The 21226-nt window shown below is 43.7% G+C and overlaps 2 protein-coding genes across 3 annotated transcripts in view; one reads left to right on the top strand and one right to left on the bottom strand.

The window, feature by feature from the left end:
* Positions 1-2903, top strand: part of LOC138303985 (beta-1,3-galactosyl-O-glycosyl-glycoprotein beta-1,6-N-acetylglucosaminyltransferase 7-like) — a 48848-nt gene extending 45945 nt beyond the window's left edge. The window contains exon 4 of the mRNA XM_069243600.1: positions 1051-2903. Coding sequence (XP_069099701.1) covers positions 1051-1289 — 239 coding nt within the window. The 3' untranslated portion in view covers positions 1290-2903. The remainder of the gene's footprint in view (positions 1-1050) is intronic.
* RTF2 (replication termination factor 2) overlaps positions 1-21226 on the bottom strand; it is a 349973-nt gene that overhangs the window by 216959 nt on the left and 111788 nt on the right. The window lies entirely within an intron of this gene.

Here is a 21226-nt window from a genome sequence, read left to right on the forward strand (position 1 = left end):
CGAAGGAAAACAGTTGAACGAGACACAGTGTGATAAATGAATGTTCTTTTAAAGAGAAAATAGTCCTTCCTGCGTTTTAATGAAGCAGTTCTCAGAAGTTGAAATGATACAAACGCCAAATAGGAGAGTGGTTAATCACATGAGGTGCGAGTAAAATACTCCCAGGGTGGTGAGAAAACCCATTCTGTGTATTTGAAATAAGTGGTAACAATAAGTTACACAGCACCTAAAAACCTCTAACGCTTTTGAATCCTAATAGGTCTTAATTACCGAAGTAATGGAGTGGATTAGTGAGAATAATGATAGCAAGAAAGCACAATGCACAAAAACAGACTCAAAATACAAAGACATTCAATCAAGAAGGCGGTGTTAGCCCAAAGGCCACTCTATGTATACTGGAAACAATAGATCTGTCGGTATCCAAGACCTAATAAGAGGAGGACAGGAATGATAATAGGGAGGGGAAAAGGAGAGGGGAACAACTGACGGTGATAATTTCATAGTTCTAATAAGAAGGGTTGGCAGAAACGCATTCACAGGGACTGTTTTTTCCTCCGAGATTATTTATAACCAATAATTAACATAAGGATTTTGGGAAAAGGATTGTTAGTAAACATTTCCCCACATTCCTCTGCAACATTCTACAAATGCTTAACAAAAACAAAATACAAATGTTAATCACAGAGATAGGTGTCAAGGATATCTGCCAGAACCCTCAACAAGCATAAGCTACACAAGCAGAGACAAGTTACACACTTATAGGTTGTTGTGCACATTGTTCTAATGGGGATCATCTGAAACTGAAACGAAAGCATTGCACAGGTCCATAGCTCCTGAAATCATGTGAAAGTTCGAAGACCACCTTCAAAAAGATACAGAAATGTAAACTACTGCCTCTGAGCTAGCTAATAAGAACAGGATTTCAAAGAGGGCATTTCTAAAGAGAATAGAGAAAGAATCATAATAATGTTTATCATGGAGGAAAACAATGTACTAATCAAGTGTGTATTGTTTATCTGCAGTTGACTCTGACTTTTTCTACTTTCACAGGTCATTATGTTCGAGACATATGCATCTATGGACTCGGGGATTTAAAATGGATCATTGAAACTCCTCATATATTTGCCAACAAGTTTGAGCCTATCAAATATCCTCTTGTGACCGAATGCTTAGAGAGGCGCTTCAGACTGAAAGTGCTGCAGCAGACGGAGGTCCCAGTACAACCACATTGGCACCAGACAAAACACAGCCACTTTAATATGAAATTAGATGCCGGAAGAGGATGGTAAACGAGAAAGGCAAGGAAGATGATACTGTTGGCTTTCTAATGATGGGATTCATGAATTTAATTAAACAAACGCAAGACAGAGAGCTCATAAACCATGCTCATTTTTTACGTTGTTTGTGAAGAGAAAATCGGACCATCAGGAGGATTTTTCTCTAGTCCATCCCACAATACAAAGAACGTCTGCAATAAAGATAACTAATTATGACCTTTTTGTTCAATACACGTCAACCTCTTTGACTCTCGTCTATTTAGGCACATCTACAATACATTTTATGAAAAACAAAATTATCTTAAAGTAATATTTCCCATTGTTACCGTATAACAATGTTTACAAGACACCCTTATTCTGTGTGTACAACGACTAAAAGCGAGTCAGCATTTTTAAAAGTGCTAACAGAGAGAATTGGATTTATCTACTAATTTTTTAGCTTGTTGCATTAAGTAAACATTTAATTTAAAAGAATGTGATGTAATAGCTATAAAAAAGTGTCAAAACTGAACCATTACTGGCCTAAACTCTGATCTTTCAGGTCCATTTACTCTGATCTCTTAGGGCCATTTCTTACACTTTTACTATTTTCAGCAACCTTGCTTTAAGACTGTACAACCTGGGACAAATATACACGACAGTTTGTAAATTCAGCTGGCAGATTAACAATGCTACAATGTTGCAGACTTTCACCTGGAAATTTATGATCTAGCTCATAGTATTTATCATAGTTATACGAAAGGTATATTATTTACATACGACATACAGACATCTGTCCTGAAAAACGCTATGATACATTGGTTTCTACAAATTAGTTCAACTAAATTAGTGTAATTGCAGCAATTACAGCTGCTTAGAAAACGAACTGCTTGGCGCATTGCCCACTCTCTTGTCAGGTGTGTGTTTGTATCTATCTCTGTCACTTTGTAATATTATTATTATGAGCTCTTGAAAGTAGAGGAGGAGGATACAAAATCTTGACGTCGTGGCTTCGACCAGAAGCAACATTTCCAAACACCCCTTGTTGCTAGGACCATGGTTGGGGTGGAGCAGGTGCAGAGGTTAAAGATGGAGGGACAGAGATAGGTCGGAAGGAACAGACTGCTAGATAAACACAGGCATACAAACACAACCCCTTGACAAAGTCACTTAAACCCTGCATTCAACTTTATAAATACCGGCCACAACAGCACTCTCCCAAAATCAAGCAGACGTGGCACGAATAATCAGGGATGTACAAAAGGCTTTTCTACAGGCTTCCACAACAGAAGAAAAACATAGCTTCTATAACAGATGTAAGGTTTATCTAGTGCCGTGGGGCATAATATTGTTTCATACAAGATGAAGCCATGGAGCTGAACTCCTCACTGCATGCTAAAACAACGTCCTTCACTGTCAGTGAAAACTTCGTATGTCCATTACAGATTGCAGCCCTGTAGCTATCTGTGACCTTGGAATTTGTAGTCCTGCTTCTGTGGTTGTCCGCCTCTCTCTATTTTGTTAAGTTCAGTACTGTTAATAATCACTTGGGCTCTATATAGCATTAAATAGATTTTCAAATGATGTGACTGTTCAACATTTCTTTGGGGACCATAACTTTATTATCACTGTGTCTTTTTCAGTGAATTTCAGAGGTTAGTCTTAGATAGTTATAACAACGTTCAAAGAATTTTAACTACTTAACTTCACTTTAACTGTGTTTTTTTTTCTGTGAATATATTTTGTTGAAAATTAATATTCCTTGGATCGCCAATTACATTTTCATTATTTGACAAGTCTGGGTGAAGCCTTGTACATTGCTGACAAATCTGCATACGCTTGTCATGCCATATTTTGTACAGATTTATGCAGAGAGAATGAACTCAACAGTCTTGGTGGGCCAAGGAGAGTGGGGGGGCAGAGAGGGTCCTATAGGAGAATGCATTTGACATCTTAGTTCCCATAGAAAATAATCCCAAATACGGCATGAAGGTAGCACTTTACTTAAAAAACTGTCTTTGCTTTGGTTCTTTAGGAGCAAAGACATTCAGTCGTTTTTCAGATATTAGCCTCTGCAAAATGTGTTGGGCAGGCATTTAAGAGTTAAAATGTAAGACATCCTGACTGTAGAGGTGCCTATTGATTTGCTAACGCTACAGCCTTTCAAGAGATTTGCAAGTTTAGCTTACTCTTTACAATATTAAATTTATGCAAATCAGTCAACAGAGTATGTTTGGGGGAGGTAAAAAGAAATGTTCATTTGCTGTTAATGTGGAACATGCTGCCAAATTCACATGACACTGGGCATGTTTTTCTTTCTGTCAGCATAGCACGTTTTGTGCCGATCCAACAAGGAGAGGGCTCGCTACAAGGGGGATGGAAGTAGTAAAAACATTTTCATGTGCTGATCACTCTGGCTCAGTTTACTGAATCAAATCAAATTTTGCAGGCTGTTAGAAAATAAAGCCAAGTGTGAACCCCATTCTGAGTTTTCAAACCTTTAAAGACTACTGGGGCCCTTGCTGGGTATCCCGCATCTCCAAAAAGACTCTTGAACTTGGACACAGGTCTATGTAGCCAAGAATAGAGACCAATAATGGCCTAAAAGCCATAGTCCGTAGTCTATTGTCCCAGGTGACAGGATTGAACAATTTGCAGTCTCATTAAGAAGTTGGCGAACCCTGGGTCAGGGCCTGCAAATTCAGGAGCAAATTTCCCTCGTCTAGGTTCTTATTTAAAAAAAATGAGTGGTCTCTCTAGAACCTTATCCCCACATGGGCCACTGAATCAGGGGATGTTGTCACTAATCCCGTCAAGGCTCTTCTCAATTTATTTATTTGTTACAGGACTCGGGGAGTCGCCAATCTGAGCGTCCTGTAATAGATTTAGCAATAGAAAATGATCATTTGTGGGCAAACTCGCTCCTCCAATAGCGGACTTTTATTAATTTAATTTAGGTCAATAATAGGACACAGTCTCAGGATCAAGGCCTGTCTGGGAACTGACAGCCCAGATAAGGCTAGCTTTTAACCTTTTCAAGCTCTCCAAACACGTTTCTAATGCTAAGTCCTTAAAAACCATTGTACTGATTTACATCAAACCAAGAAATGGCAGCCCCCCAACTAAAGTTCTAATTTTATACCACGTTTGGTGAAATTCTGCTCAGCATTTCTTTCTGCACTGAAGAGGAAATATTCTCATAGGAGTTAAAATGGGACACTGCTTTTTTGACCCCCCCACCCAAAAATTATTCTATGATTTGCATGCAACTCAAACATACTAGGAGTAAAACAAAAAAAAAAAAATGGTTACTCAGCCAAGTACTGTACAGATCTATAACACGTTGCCATAGTTGATGGTTAATCAATGATTTTTAGACACACCTCTTTAAACTTTCTCTACTTGTTGGAGCTGCATTTAAACTGAGATTCCTACTCTGGCTTTAACCTGCTAATATCCTACCGAATTTCATGCAGATTCACAAACTAGCACTAAAAGTAATGGAACTACTTCTTAGGTGGACTAACACAACTATTTGACAATGGCATGCTTGTAAAGAATAAAATAAACATGCCATAGCAACAGCCACTATCTCACTACAGCTTATTACATCTCTTTTTGGGTCAGTACATAAGCCCTTCAAGCCATCAAGTCATGTCTAAAAACCAATACAATGTTTTCCTTCTAAGGGTTTGTCAGAAGGGATAACCTAAACAATTTCTTACTGGAACAAAGCTACACTCGACTGAAGAGCCCCAATAAAGGCGAAATCGGTCTTGGTTGCTTGTGTTCCTGTTCAGAGAGGACCTGGCTTGCCAGTTCGGGGTGGCATTCGGACTATTCCCATTGGAGCAGGACCAAGGCTGGTTTGCATGTGGCTGGGTGTAATCTGAGGTGGCATGGGGGCTAAAACAAAGATGGTTTCAAGGCTACACTGAGCAATTGCCAGTAGTTAATCTTATTGCAAGCATCTTCCCATCACCTTATGTGTGTTTGATGTGCTGTCCTACCAGACAACAAATGACAGAGGTGCTTCACATGGCAATACATGAGTTTTTACCATCAGCACAACGTATGACAAGTGCACATATCAATAATTGTGCTCTGCAAATACAGATTAGAGGGTGATGCAAAGCAGCAGCAGCACTGATTGCTACAAACCTCATTACGTTGAGATCAATAAAGACTGAACCGTAATACAGTTATGTATTCCTTACTGTTTTCCTCGCCCTTCCATCAATTTATCATTACAATAATAGTAATTTTTCATATGCACGGACTGTTTCCAAAGACCCTTTAGTAGGACGTCTGCAAAAGATTTGAAGTTTCCATTATAAATATACATTTGCTACCACTGGGAATCCCCTGGAAATGTTCTGTTTATTATTGACTTCTTACTGGAAAAGGTGCTGTTTTTAATCCAACATTAAATGATAATAACCTTGATTGGCACCAGAAAGGTGGAAACCAGGTCTCAAGGACCAACGAGCACCTGTCTGTTGTCAGTTAGCCAAGTAGTTGATTCAGTAAATAAAGCCCGACAAGTTTCTTTCAAATGCAGCTATCACTCATCAGCAGGATCACAGGGATTCTGTGTCTGCAGGTTTTTTCACATAATTATGGATTTGCCACATAATCCATCTGCTGCATTATCTGCAGGTTTTAACAAAAGGAACAAAATATATAAATGCATTTTAATTAAAAAAATTGTTTCTAGATCAAACAGACCAAAAGTTACTAAAAGTTTGGGAGCGTGTTGCAAAGCAGTGGAAGGCCCTCCTCAAAGGTTAATTGGTCATCTTTCAGTTGCTTAATTTTGCATATGGTTGTTAAAATGTTACTAATAAGGTGAATTATTTGCCCAAGCAGTATAAGCATGTGTACAAATGATAAAATAATGAAATAATACCATCAACAAGCACTGGCAAAGCCGAGAGGTCTTGCCTATGCACTTGTGTTTTAGCCATGTTTTATGCCAGTGTGGATGCTGATCAGCGGGCAGAATACAGTGGGGCTGAATACAGCGGGTACATTAGAATAGAGTGGGATACATTAGAGTTGAGTGGGGTAGACTGGAGTGGAGCAGGGTAGAACAGAGTGGGGTAGAATAGAATAGCAGACTGGAGTGGGGTATATTAGGGTGAGTGGAGTAGGCTGGAGTATAGTTGAATAGAGTGATGTGGTACAATGGGATGGGGCTGGATAGACTGGGATAGGATGGGGTAGAATGGAGTGGGGTAGATTGGGTTAGGGTTGAGAAGACTGGAGTGGAGTGAAATAGACTGGAATGGAGTAGGCTGGAGTAGATTGGATGGAATAGGGCCGCTTGGGGTGGTGTGGCGTAAGGTAGACTTGACTGCAGTGGATTTGGGTGAAGTGGGTTAGGCTTGACCAGAGTGAGGTAGATTTGAGTGGCATGTGGTAATATGCAGTGAAGTGGAGTGGGGTAGTTTGGGTAGAGTAGAATGGAGTGTGGTAGACCGGGGTGGAGTGGGGTAGATAGGGTGTAATGGAGTGAGGGTGTAATGGAGTGAGTAGATTGGAGTGGGGTAAGGTAGACTTGATTACGGTGGATTTGGGAGAAGTAGGTTACACTGGACTGGAGTGGGGTAAATTGGAGTCACATGTGGTAGTATGCGGTGGAGTTGGGTAGTTTGGGTAGAGTACAAGGGAGTGTGGTAGACTGAGGTAGAGTGGGTGGATTGGAGTGGGTAGATTTGAGTGGGGTAGAGTGGCGCAGGGTAGATTGGAGTAGGGTGGAGTGACGTTGGATAGACTAGAGTGGAGTCGAGACTGGAGTGGAGTGAGATAGACTGGAGAAGAGTGGAGTGGGGTAGGTTAGGGTGGATTGAGGTAGACTGAGTGAATTAGAGAAGAGTATATTGGAATGGAGTGAGGTAGATTGGAATAAGGTAGACTGAAGAGGGAGGATTGGAGTACGGTAAATTGGAGAGGGTGGAATGGGGTGAAGTGGGGTAGAATGAGGTAGATTAGACTGGAGTGGAATAGATTGGGGTGGGGTAGGTTGGAGTAGGGTAGATTGAAGTAAAGTAATTTGTAGTAGGGTAGACTGGGGTGGATTAGGGTTGGGAAGGTTGGAGTGGGGTTGACTGGTGTGGAGTGGGTTTGAGTGAAGTAGACCTGAGTGGAGAAAATTGGAATTAAGTGGGGTAGACTGGCGTGGGTTAGATTGGAGTGAGTCTGTAGTGGGGTATATTGGAGTGGGGAAGACTGGAGAGGGATGGATTGGAGAGAGGCGGATCGGATAGGGTAGATTGGAGTTGGGTAGTTTGGGGGTGGAGTGGATTAGACTGGACTGGAGTGTGAGAGATTTGAGTGGCATGTGGTATATTTGAGTGGAATGGAGTGTGGTATCTTGGGGTAGATTGAGTGGATTGGAATGGGCAAGTTTGGGGTGGAGTGGGGTAGAGTGAAGCTGGATGGAGTTGAAGGCGATAAATTAGGGAAGAGTGGAGTGGGTTAGACTGGAGTGGAGTGGGGTAGATTGGGTGGATTACAGTAGGGTGGAATGGAAAGAGGTAGATTAGAGTGGGGTAGATTGAAGAGGGATGATTGGAGTGGGTTAGATTTTAGTGGAATAGCTAGGGGAAGATTGGGGTGCGGTATACTGCGGAAAGGTAGATTAGAATAGGATAGATTGGGGAGAGTGGGGTGGGGTAGATTAAAGTGGGGTGGGTTGAGGTGCAGTGGGTTAGACTGGATTTGAGTGGGGTAGATTGTGGTACACTAAGGTGGAACAGATTGGGGGGAGTGGGGTAGATTGGAGTGGGGTGGGGTAGAACAGATCAGAGAGGAGTTGGATAGATTGAAGTGGGGAAGATCTGAGTGGGGTAGAATGGAGTGAATTTTAGTAGACTGAAGCACAGTGGGTTGGATTGAGGTACATTGGAGTGGGTTGGAGTGGGGTAGATAGGCACATACTGGGGTAGATTTGAGAGGAGTGCTGTAGACTGGGGTGGAGTAGGGTGAGGTTGACTGGGTTAAATTGAGTGGAGTGGCGTAGAGCTAAGTATGCATGGTGTGGTAGTGCACTGCCATTACAGAAACCAATTTCAAGAGAAATGACAATTACACCGAAATACGGTTTTACTGCACATAAATATGTGAAAATGATGGATTTTAATCATATTCAAATATTTGTTTCCATCACACTTCAGAATTAAAAAGAAAAAGTGCTATTTGTACTAATTCCAATATATTCTAAAACATCAGCACAGTTCTTTTTCTCTAGCAAACAACAACAAAACTTTGAAGTAAGAAAGATACAAAATAAACACCAAGCTCCCTGGAAGGGACAGCCTGGCATCTGATCTCTGTCTTTGAATGCAGAGCTAATGTGATAAGATAAGAGCAAGATTTAAAGGGCTCTTTACAGAAAGTGAGTTCGTTGAATACAGTAAACACATTTAGGCAACTGGGTGGACGAACTGAACCTGGAGAGCCTAAAGCAGGGAAAGCCAGCAAAACAAGACAAAGTGTGAGTTATGAACCACAAAGCCAATGGGAATCAATGGGCATAATGCATTCCTAATTCAGCTTTCTGAAAGTTCCCAAGATGTCTTCAGCCTACCAGACAGCTGTGATGTCTGGTAGGCTGAGCCTAAAAATTATATCACATAATTTGCCTTTTCTTGCAGCATAATTTGGTAAATAATTTGGTGCTCCCCTGCCACATAATTCCAGTGTCCCTGCTCACCAGCAACAATGGCCCCTACACTGTGCTTGCCCATAGAACACGCAACTTTTGCATTAAGCCTGTGACAAGCACCTTTTCTCTAAGATTTATGGCCAAAATTAAACTAGTAATTTACCCAAGCACGTTGGCAGTTTACGGGCAAAAGACTTTTCCAGCTAATTTACATTTTTATGATTCTTACACTGGGTTTATGACAGTGTGTCTACCAGTTGGAAAATAGGTTGTGACAGGAAACCGAAAAGGTCAATATTAAGATATCTTTAATAATAAGGTTTACCCCCTCCCGACCCTCAAAACCAGATTTGCAGCAGTTAACATATTTATTATACAGATTAATACTCCATTGATAGTCCAATAAATTAACATATACCACTTCTAAACTTAAACCTTGCCCGTCATCATAAAACCTAATCTCACTTTACATTCAAGCCTAGCCCTAATCCTCTGGATCCTAACCATAGTCTTAAAACTAGGTCTAATCCTAACTTTTATCAACTCCCAACACTACGCTTAACTCTGAAACTAACTCTAAGCTTACGTTATACAAAGTCAAAACACTATTGCTTAACCAACCCCTAAATACAAGTCCAAATTCATCCATTACCAGTATGTCAAACCTATTCCAAACCCTATCCGAGCCCCAGAAACCTATCATTACTCTTTATCGTAACCAAAATATTAATCCTAACAATGCAATTAGTCCAACATTAGTCCTTACACTTATCCTCTAACCTATGTCCTGTGATGTGGTGGTATCCTCAGTAGTGGTAATTCCCACTAGGCAGGAATCAGGTGACCAATTCAACAGACCTAAAACTTGCCTGAAAACATGGAGGACTACAACAACATCTTGATGGAAGCTGCAGTTACACAACAAAACCACTAGTGAGCCCAAAAGTGAGTCTGTACTGCAAGTCACCCATGACAAGCGCACATCACAAAGTCCCAGTACCACTAGGGTACCCGGACATGGTGCCAACACAACCTGAAGCAATACCAAGGTCTACCAGAGACTCTGTTCAATGATGGTGCTGTAAAGGGAGCAGAGGCAAGGAAGTATGACGCACAACTCTCCTTTATTCATAGAACTGTTAAGATTTAACAAGTCTGAAAGTCCCTGCGCTATCTTTATGCATATGCACTAAGATTTGTTTTTATTAAACAACAATCACTGACAACAATACAAGCTGTGCTTTTTGAGTGAAATGGATTCAGAAACAGATACCAATATTAGTTTATCACATTATTATGCGGCATGTACAATATTGTGGGAAACTGGTTTAAATACAGCTATTTTTCACAGTTGCAAGCAAACAGAAAACGAAATCTAGCAGAGAAATACACAATGTGTTTTGTTGGCGTGGTCCTCCAACATTCAAAGCAAGGGAAATTAAAGCAGGTCATAACTGGTTAGAGAAACACAGGACATTTGTTGGCACTCCACAAAACTTCCTATTCAACCCAACCTTCGGTTTTGCTGAATTTGTTTTTATCCATGCCTAACAGTAGGTAATCCGCCTTGGTAATTACTACAACATTTTAGAACTAGAATGTGGGAATTTTCTTTGACGTGTTTAACTGTGTCTAATATCACTAACATCCCTAGAAATGGTCTAGAAATAGTCTGAAAATCACCATTCTAGAGGCCCGGTTCTCTAAGCAAAGGAACTGCATGCAAGAAGTCAAGACCAAAGACTGAGTACGGCAAGCACTTAATTTTCAAGTGAGGAAGAAACACACAAACTACAAAACTAGAAACGTTTATCAGCAATACTAACCGTTTTGGCTTGTATATAATGAAACTTTATCTACAAACTTGAGTACTATACCAAAGAGGTAGCCCTTGGGTAACGGCAATAGCAGCTTATTTTCATGGTATCTCTCAGGGAGGATAAATGGCACAAATTGACAGCACCAGATTAATGTTCCAGTTCATGTGTTCCCTTTATTTGATTAAGATATCCAGTTAAACTATATTCACCCAATTCATTAGTTCATTGTATTGTTCATAAAGTCAGTGTAAACACAGCCAACATGTGTTTTGTGAACACTTCAAAATTTGTTGAGGTCAATGAGAGAAGTGGTTGCACAATCTAGATGTCTGTTTAATGACCTCCACCAGAAAACGGCATCAGAAGGGAAAACGCCGCCTTCTCGCTGTGAGTTGCCAAGCGTTAAATTAACCTTATTTCCATAAACGCCTGTTTTGTGTGAGTAAGCACACACTGAAGCAACGTTTCCTGAACCCGTGCCTTGTATTAAGGAAGCTTTTCATTACATAAAATCTCAATCAATCGGCGCTATCAAAGAAATCACAGCGCATGTCTACAGTGGAGGGGCAGCGCAGGGTGGGTGGAGTAGGAGGGGCAGCAACAGGCAGTGGCAATGCAAGAGGCATAGGGAAGCAGAACCATCAGAAAATGCAGAAGCAGTGCAAAGCGGAGTGCAATGCAAGGGAGGCCAGAGCAGGTTACAAACTGAAAGTAGCACAGCGAGCAAAAAAGAGAGCAGTACGGACAGCAAGATTCCGCTGCACACCAAGACAGGCAAGGAGCAGGCAGCAGTGCCCGAGTTCCCATCACCCAATGCAGGTTCCACATGAACGTCAGCAGTGCAATCCTTCTCTCAATCCCACACAAAAGAAGAATGGCGCAGGCATCAGTGCACACTTCTCTCACACAGAAACTTGAAATCAAAAGCAGTTGGGGGGGGGGGGGGGGCACAGTGTGCAACGGGAAGGCACAAAGAATGCGCGGTGTGCCAAGGTCTCAGGAACTCACACAGCAGGTATAGTGCATGGTTTCTCATTTTCTTCCTACAAGCAGAGTTTTTCGTTTTAAATGAAAAACCTGAAAAGCAAGTTGTTTACCTTCGGTAACAAATTATTTGGTAGAGACTATCTAGCTGCAGATTCCTTACCTTAAAATTCCCTGGCATCAGCTTCGAATCCGGAATTTTTCTGCTCAGCAGTACGTGCACGTGTACGTGATGCGTGCACCATCGGGTGGCATTGTTCGGATCCGTGTGCGTCGTCCGGCTCCACGTGGCGTCGTCAGCGTCATTGGAGCAGTCTGTGACATCACGGTCTTCTACATAGGCACCACCCCGGCGCGCGTACATCAGTTCTTTTCCACAACTTCCCACGCTATAAGCGCAGAGTCATGGAAGAACCAACAATTACTTACTTTTCTTTTGATTGTTTGAGTAAAAAGGCATGCCCTTGAGAAAGGGAAAAAAAAATATGAAAAACATAATGTATATATCCGCAGAGCGGGGAGGTTTGGGTGGGTGCAAGAAATCTGCAGCTAGATAGTTTGTACCAGATAATTCGTTACAGAAGGTAAGTAACTTGTTCATCTGATAGAGACTTCTATCTGCAGATTCCTTACCTTAGAATAGATACCCAAGCTATAACTCCTGGTGGTGGGCTGTGAGAATATACGTTAAACCAGGAAGACCTATAGGACTGAGACAGCAAAATGCCCCTTTCTTCTCACCTGGCTATCCAGGCAGTAGTGTCTTGCGAACGTGTGCAAGGAAAACAAAGTTGCCGCTTGGCAATTATCAAATACTGGCACACCTTGAGCTAACGCAGCGGTATCAGCTTTCCCTCTGGTAGAGTGAGCCCTCAAGAGGCTGCTTCTTAGCCAAAGCGTAGTAAAGTTTTATGCAGAGATCGACCCAGCGTGAAATGGTTTGTTTTTGGATTGCCCGACCCTTCTTTGCACCAGCGTACCCCACAAAGAGTTGGTCGTCCACCCGGAACTCTTTTGTGCGGTCAAGGTAGAACGATAAGGCTCTTTTTGGGTCCATCCAATGTAGACGCTCCTCTTCTTTAGAGGGATGCGGTGGAGCAAAGAAGGTAGGCAGGGTGATATTTTGACCCAGATGGAATGGGGTCACCACCCTGGGGAGGAAAGAGGCACGAGTTCTGAGGACTACCTTATCAGGATATATAGTGAGATTCGGCGGTCTTGATGATAAAGCCTGCATCTCAATCACTCTCTTGGCAGATGTTATTGCCACTAAAAAGGCTGTTTTGATAGTGAGCAGCCGAAGAGGACAGTTATGTAAAGGCTCAAAGGGAGCACACATATCAACAAAGTGAGCACTAGATTAAGGTCCCACTGGGGGCATAACAAAAGGCATATGAACAAGCCCTTTTAATAATCTCTGTACAATGGGAGACTTAAACAAAGATGGTTGATCGGACAAGCGAAGAAAAGACAATAAGGCAGAAAGATAGCCCTTAAGAGTCCCTAAGGAGGAACCCTGTTGAGCGAGTGACAGAATGAAACAGAAGGATATTAGAAAGAGAAGAAGAAAGAGGATCAATAGACCTCTCTGTACAATATGAAACAAAACATTTCCAACGGTAGACGTAAATCGACCTAGTAGAGGGACGCCTGGCTGCCGGAATGACATCACAAACCTCGGGAGGGAGGTCATGAACCATTAACTGTCGCCGCTCAATCTCCATGCATGAAGCCGAAGAGTTGACAGGTTCAGGTGGAGAATCTTCCCCTACTGCTGCGACAGAAGATCCTCCCAAAGAGGCAACCTGATTGGAGGACTGATGCTCATTTTGAGAAGCTCTGTATACCAGACTCTCCGTGACCAATCCGGAGCCACTAGGATTACTTGGGCCCAGTAGTTATTGATTTTCTTGAGAACTCTGGGCTGAAGTGGCATGGGTGGAAATGCGTACAGGAGGCCTTAATTCCACCTGCGACAAAAAGCGTTGCCTAGCAATAGCCGCCTTGGAAACTCCAATGCGCAATACTGCTGACATTGCGCGTTCTCTGCGGAGCCGAACAGATCTAACCAAGGCTCTCCCCACTGCTGAAAGAGTTCTTGCGCCACCTCCAAATGGAGATACCATTCATGATCCGCTAAGCATCGCAGGCTGTGTTCGTCCGCCATGGCGTTCAGAGAACCTGCCAAATGCTGAACCACCAGGGTTATGCCCTAATGTTCCAGCCATGTCCAGAGACGTAGAGCCTCTTGACAAAGAGTCCACGACCCCACACCACCCTGCATGTTGCAGTACTACATCGCAGTGGTGTTGTCCGTGAACACCTGCGCTACCTTCCCTTTCACAACAGGAAGAAATGCCTTTAATGCTAGGCAGATCGCCCGAAGCTCCAACAAGTTGATATGGAGGCCGGATCTTACCGAAATCCAGGATAGAGGCCGAAACATCGGTATCATAACCTGAATATCCTGGACTCGCTGCTCGGGAGGTTAGGCCCGATACCGCACTGTTCCAGAACAGCTCCGATGAAAGTGAGCTTCTGAGAGGGAGTCAGGTATGACTTCAGCACACTGATAGTGAATCCCAGCGAATGCAGGAGGCTCGCCGTTGTCTGGAGGTGGGTGACGAGGGGCGTTGGAGCCTTCAACAGCCAATCGTCTGGGTAGGGAAGACTGAAATCCCTAACCTGCGCAAATGAGCTGCCACCACTGTCATCACCTTCGTAAACACTGAGGGGCACTGATATGACCGAAAGGGAGGGCGGTAAACTGAAAATGCTTGTGGCCCACCTTGAACCGCAAGTAACGCCTGTGGGCAGGCAGGATGGGGATGTGAAAATACGCATCCTGCAAGTCCAACCCTACCATCCAGTCTGCCTGGTCTATGGCAGACAACACCTGAACAAAAGTGAGCATCTTATTTTTGAGGAAGAGATTGACGTCCCTTAAATCCAGGATAGGGGGAAGGCCCTTGTCTTTTTGGGGATCAGAAAGTAGCGGGAATAACAACCACTGCCTACTTCTGACATCACAACCCTTTCTATAGCTCCCTTGGCCAAGAGAGCCATAACTTCCTCGCGGAGCAAAACCAAATGATCCTCCATCAGCCGTTCTTTTATCGGAGGGATAGAAGGAGGGAAAGACTGGTGGGGAGGGAATAGCCCTTCCGTATGATCTGCAAGACCCCTTTGTCCGATGTGATGGACTGCCAGTGAGGGAGATGAAATTGAATCCTCCCTCCAACTGGACGGACAACGTCTTGCACAACCACACTAGGAGGGCTGCAGCACTGTGGAGGGGGGGCTGTGTGGTGGCCGACCTCTGGCCAGAACCTCTGGGTCTGATGGTACCAAGTCCTCGCACGGGATGTTGTGAAGCTGGAGGACGGTGGCTAAGTAGTGGCTGGCGTGGTACTACGCCCCTTCCGAAGCCTCGAAAGGGACAGAGACGGACTGCAGCCGAGCTGGCGCAGAGAGACCCAAGGATCTGGCCGTAGCTCGAGAATCCTTGAACCTCTCAAGCGCGAAGTCTGCCTTCTCACCAAAAAGGCGAGAGCCATCAAAAGGCATGTCCATCAAACTCAACTGGACATCCCCTGAAAAGCCAGTAGAACGAAGACAGGCATGGAGGCGTAGGGCCAGTGTTGACTGAATCGCTCTACCCAGCAAGTTGGTCGTGCCCAATCCACACATGATAGTAAACCTGGCTGCATCTCTTCCATCCCCGACAGCCTGGGTGAGTGTCCCTCGTATGCCCTCCGTGACCTGGGGCAGCAACTGTGCCACCATATCCCATAAAGTATGGGGAAAACGGCCAAATAGGCAAGAGGTGTTTACTGACCTCAATGCCAGGCTGGAGGAAGAAAACAACTTCTTTCCAAGTTGGTCAAGCCTTTTGGATTCCCTATCCGGAGGGGAGGAAGGGAAGGCACCACGGGAAGTGGAGGCTTGGACCACCAATCTCTCCGGGGTGGGGTGTTGGGTGAGGAAACCAGGGTCATTTGGAGCAGATCTATGGCGACGCCGACTGTCCTATTCACAGGAGCCCCTATGCTGGGTTTGGACCATGTTCCCAGAAGGACGTCAGTTAGGGCTTCATTGAAGGGCAACATCGGCTCTGATGTAGTCACCCCAGCTGAAGCACTTCCGTCAGGAGAATCGTCCTAATTGGCACCGGGGCAAGTCCAAGACCTCAGCTGCCCTACGCACAACCATGGCATAAGACGCCCCTTCCTCCGTAGCCACATTGGGAGGAGAGAGCATGCACTATCTGGAGATGTATCCAGTCCACTGGCTTTCCCTAGATCCTCATACCAGTCCTGTTCTTGCTCCAGTTCACACTCTAAAGGGTCCTCAGACCCCTCCCGCTCCTCTCCTGTGCCTGGCTGTCCAAAATAAGGCTCAGGCAATGATCTGGGCCTAATTGGCGCAGTCGAAGTCTGAATCGGCATTGTACGATGTTGTTCCAGCTCCGGATCATCCAGAATGAGGATGGGTCTACCACCCGTGGGTGCCGGAGATGGAAGACGCGTCGACGTCGGACCCGGTGCTGGAGGAGGTCGACTGTGAGAGACCGGCACCAGTCCGGATCTGCTATCGGATCCTGGGGTCCCCAGTGGCGCAAAGCCAAAGACACTGATGTCTAATCCGATGGGGCCCTGGCTAACACCACAGGGCCCGAAGACCCCACCTGAGGGTGCAGCCCACTCAAAAACAAGGCGCATAGCTTCGTAAAATTATTTAATTTGAGCGGGGGATCAATCCAGTCCCTGGAAAAGTGGGAAGATGCGGAGTCCGCCTTGACGACAGCTCTGCGGAACTGCACTCGTTCCCTAGATGCCTCATCGGCTGACGGGCATTGCGAATTCTAAGTCCACTTGGACTTCTTTTTCTTTTTGTGCCTCTTACCTGAGTGCCCCGATGACCTCGAATGCGAGGAACAGGATTTGGTGCTCCGGGAGCGGTGCCGTGACCTCCTCGGAGTCGCACCGACCGAAGACGGCTGTAGGGCTGCCAGAAGTTTGAGGGAGCTCTCCCTCAAGGCCTTAGGAGCCATGGCCCGACAGTCGGAAAACTATGTTGAATTGTGGTCCTTCTAAAGACACCAGAGACACACTCTGTGTGGATCTGTGACCGACATGGTGCGATGACATGCACCACACGGCTTGAATCCTGGCGCGGAAGCAAAAGAACTGACGTACGCATGCCACGGTGGTGCCTATATAGAAGACTGTGATGTCACAGGTGGCTCCAAAGACGGCACGCGGAGCTGGACGACGCACGCAGATCTGAACGACACCACCCAACAGCGCACACAGGGTACTGCTCAGCAGAAAAATTCCGGATTCGAAGCCGAAACCAGGGAATTCAAAGGTAAGGAATCTGCAGCTAGAAGTCTCTATCAGATCGCTGATTTTATGTGATACAAACAGGAGTCGAAAATAAGCGTTAAGCAGTGTATTTTTCACAACTACGGAACTATAGCATAAGAAAGTTAAATAAACTGACCAAAGTGACATATTTTGGAAGCAGAGTAACAAACAGACCCGGTTCTATTGTTTCTACAAACTTAAGCGTGTGCAACACATCTGTGGAGGAGTTCGTAAAACAGAGAAATATATTAAAGTGAAGGCAGTAAAGCTACCCCCAACAAACCCACCCCATCAATACCGTCCACTTCTGGTACACATTCGCAAATTCCCTGCCATCTTTTGACTCAGTCCTACAGTGTCCCTAGATGCTACTGTTGCTCCTTTTCTACGATTACCATTTCACTTTTCAAACAGTTCTTTTATTTCATAATCCTCCTCCACTGCTGAACCCACAGAGGAATGGCCGGAAAGCAGATCTTACACATGCTGGTTGTGGGGCTGAGTTCAGAGAGGTTTTCATGCATGGGCAAAGTGGGCTCTGGCCCACGGCCCAGACCTTCCCAGGGGCCTCTCATTAACTGAGCAAGTACTTTCACGCAAATTCAATAATCTTGTCTTGGTTGCTTATCAGGCTTTTTAAAAACCTCTTGTTTCCGGGAAATGGATAAAAATTGATCAACAGTCCATGGTGAGGGAACGCCAGCCCGTGCCAGCATTTCAGCTGCTTATCCAAGTTATGCCAGTGAAAAGTTAATGGCAAAAAAGGCTTACCAGTTACTCTCTGGATTATGAAAGTGAATATTAAAGGGTAGATTTATTAAGATTAATGCAAAGCAGCACAACAACTTGCTGAGATGCATCAAAAGGAAAGAGCAGAAATGCACCATATTTATGAACATATGGCACATACCTGCTCCCTATCTCCGCTGGCGCAGTGGATGCTATCGAGCGTCAATGCAGGCACCCTTGAGCCATGGAGAAAGGCATGAACCTTCCTGCACAAAAGCAATCCTTAGAGATGTTTTCCTCTTTTTAAGTGTGCCACAGAATGCATCCCACTATGAAAGAGGAAGAAACAAGGAGAAATAAAGCTGTTTCTCCTCGTTGTGCCTGTATTGAGAAGGTATATAACTTTGAAGCATTCCCAGCTTTTATTGTCTTGGTAAATCTGGGAATGCACCCAAAAGCAGAAGTGGATACATGGGAACACTACGCTCCACCCATGTAACACTTCCCAGTGCACAAAAAGCAAAAATAACAAGAAAGTGACGTACTGGCATATAGTTTCAAAGAAAGCATTTCTGAAAATCTCAGTGTGTGGACTGTACCGATGACAATACATATCAGTCTAGCAAGAATTAGCCATATTAAGCACATTCAGAAATCATTATGATTTGGGTGCTTTAATATTCTGTAAGTATGTAGAAGAAATCCCTCAGGGGGCACTACACAGTGAAAAAATGTTTGACCTGCCAGAATTTATCAGGGAAAAACTGCGAGGATGATGTAATTATCACACATTTTGTAATTTCGATCCCTGTGCAAATACATATTTGCATAGGGACCAGAATGCATCTCTTAACTCACAATGTGGGCCAAATAAGTTGTGGCAAAACTCTGCATATTTGAAATACCATTGTAAGTGGATGCTGTGTGGTGGGAGTATTGATTGCATAAACATATGAGCAAACAAGTAAGCGACTGCAAGAATGTTGTGAGTGTGCGTAGGTCATGGGTGAGCAAGCAGAAACAAGGGTTTGGTGAATAAATGAATGGGTCAATGCGTGATATTTTTCCTTAAAGCTCGTAGTGCAATTTGAGTTTTAGATAGCTGGTGTCTTCCCATAATAATGACACAGGTATTTCCTATATTAGTGGTTCCAACACCGCAGGAAGATAGTGCTTGAAGCTCAATGCACAGACACTGGGCACATAATACAGGCAGTATCTGTAAAAATCGCGACTTAGAGCCCATGAACAGCATGTATATCTTTCTTCCCTAAAGGAATGGGCATTTGATTTATCAGAGGTCTGGATGAAATACTAACAAGTAACAAGTTGACACATGATCTCAAACTCTTGCCAACCAAAATTCTACTCATTTCCATGTTTTTTTTCTCCTACTGCTCCATTTCTTCTCTCTGTTCTTCACAGTTTCTCTAAAGTTCATCTTTCTTTCCTCCCCTTCTCAATCCAATCCTGCACCTTCTCGGTCCTGCTTGTTAATTCTGCTCCGCATAATACCTTTCTCCCAGTCACTTCACTCTTCCTTAACCCCTTCACTGCCAGGCCTTTTCCCCTCAGGTGCCAAGCCTTTTTTGGCTATGTGAGCCAGTTTCCTAAAATACAGCAAATATGTTATTTAAAAAAAAAAAAAAAAAAAGAAATGGGGGACAAAAGGGGTGCAGATGACCTGAAAATGCCATCAAGAAAGGGTTTGCGGTGTTAAAATCACCATCTTCCCAGCTTTCAGGAACAGGCAGACTTGAAACAGAAAACCACATTTTGCAACTCAATTTTGGCATTTTACTGGGACATACCCAATTTTTACTATTTTTTGTGCTTTTTGCCTCCTTCCAGTTAGTGACAGAAATAGTTAAGAAACCAATGCTGGATCCTGGGAAGCTAAACATTTCTGAAAGGTAGACAACATTCTGAATTCAGCAAGGGGTCACATGTGTAGAACCTACAGGGTTTTACTACAGAAAATAACAGCTAAAAAACAATTTTGAAATTGAGGAAAAAAAAAAAAACAGCCATTTCTCTCCACGTTTTACTCTGTAACTTTTTTCCTGCCAGGTCAGATTTTCAAAAGCAATATACCGTTAAGTCAGCTGGAATCTTCTGGTTGCAGTGATATATAAGGCTTGTAGTTTCATCAAGATCCCTAGGTACCCAGAGCCAATAAACGAGCTGTACCTTGCAATGGATTTTCATTGTATGCCGGGTATACAGTAATTCATTTGGTGAAATATTAAGAGTGAAAATAGGTATCAAGGAACCCTTTGTATTTCTAAAATGGGCACGAGGTAAGGCATTGAGAAGCAGTGGTTATTTGCACATCTCTGAATTCCGGGGTCCCCTTACTAGCATATAAATTACAAGCCACTTCTCAAATAGCTGTCTTTTTTACACACTGTCTTACATTTGAAAAGAAAAAATATAGAGAAAGACAAGCGGCAATAACACTTGTTCTTCTATTCTGTGTTCCCCCAAGTCTCCCGATAAAAATGGTACCTCACTTGCGTGGGTAGGCCTAATGTCTGCAACAAGAAACATCACATTTTTACACTGAAATGTGACGTGTTTTTTGCAAAGTGCCTAGCTGTTGATTTTGGCCTCTGGCTCAGCCGAATCCTAAGGAAACCTACCAAACCTGTGCATTTTTAAAAATCAGACATCTAGGGGAATTCAGAATGGGGTGACTTGTGGGGCTCTCTCCAGGTTCTGTTACCCAGAATCCTTTGAAAATCTCAAAATTTGGCCAAAAAAATAATAATAAACACTTTTTCCTCTCATTTCGGTGACAGAAAGTAGAGAGGAGCCACAGATTTCGTTCCACCTAGCGTTCACCCAGGTGTCCAGATACAAATGGTACCTCACTTGTTTGGGTAGGCCTAGTGCCCGCAAAAGGAAATTCCCCAAAACACTATATGGACACATCAAAATTATCAAATACCAAACTACTTGTTTTCGAGGGGGGGTTATTGCAGCTGCGTTTTAGGTCCGGGGCTCAGCGGCCATATAGTGAAACCTACCAAGCCCAAACATTTCTGAAAACTAGGCACCTGAGGGAGTCCGGGGAGGTGTGACATGCATGGACCTCCCAGTGGTTTCTTACCCAGAATCCTCAGCAAACCTCAAATTTAGCTTTAAAATAAAAAGTCCCACTTTTTTGTGTGGGATCACCGCTTCAAGACAGATTTTCTACCGCCCAACATTCCCCTCAGTCTCCCGGTAAAAAATGATACGTCAGTTGTGTAAGTGGGTAAGTGCCTGTGACAGGGAATAGCCAAAAACTTGTCAAAATCGAGAGTGAACCAAAGCGGGTACTCCAAAAGGGCAGTTTGGAAAATTAAAAATTTTAGGCTTACAAGTGGGGCAGACATTTTATCGGTATAGATGCGA

Source organism: Pleurodeles waltl, chromosome 7 (assembly GCF_031143425.1).
Source record: "Pleurodeles waltl isolate 20211129_DDA chromosome 7, aPleWal1.hap1.20221129, whole genome shotgun sequence".
Taxonomy (NCBI): Eukaryota; Metazoa; Chordata; class Amphibia; order Caudata; family Salamandridae; genus Pleurodeles; species Pleurodeles waltl.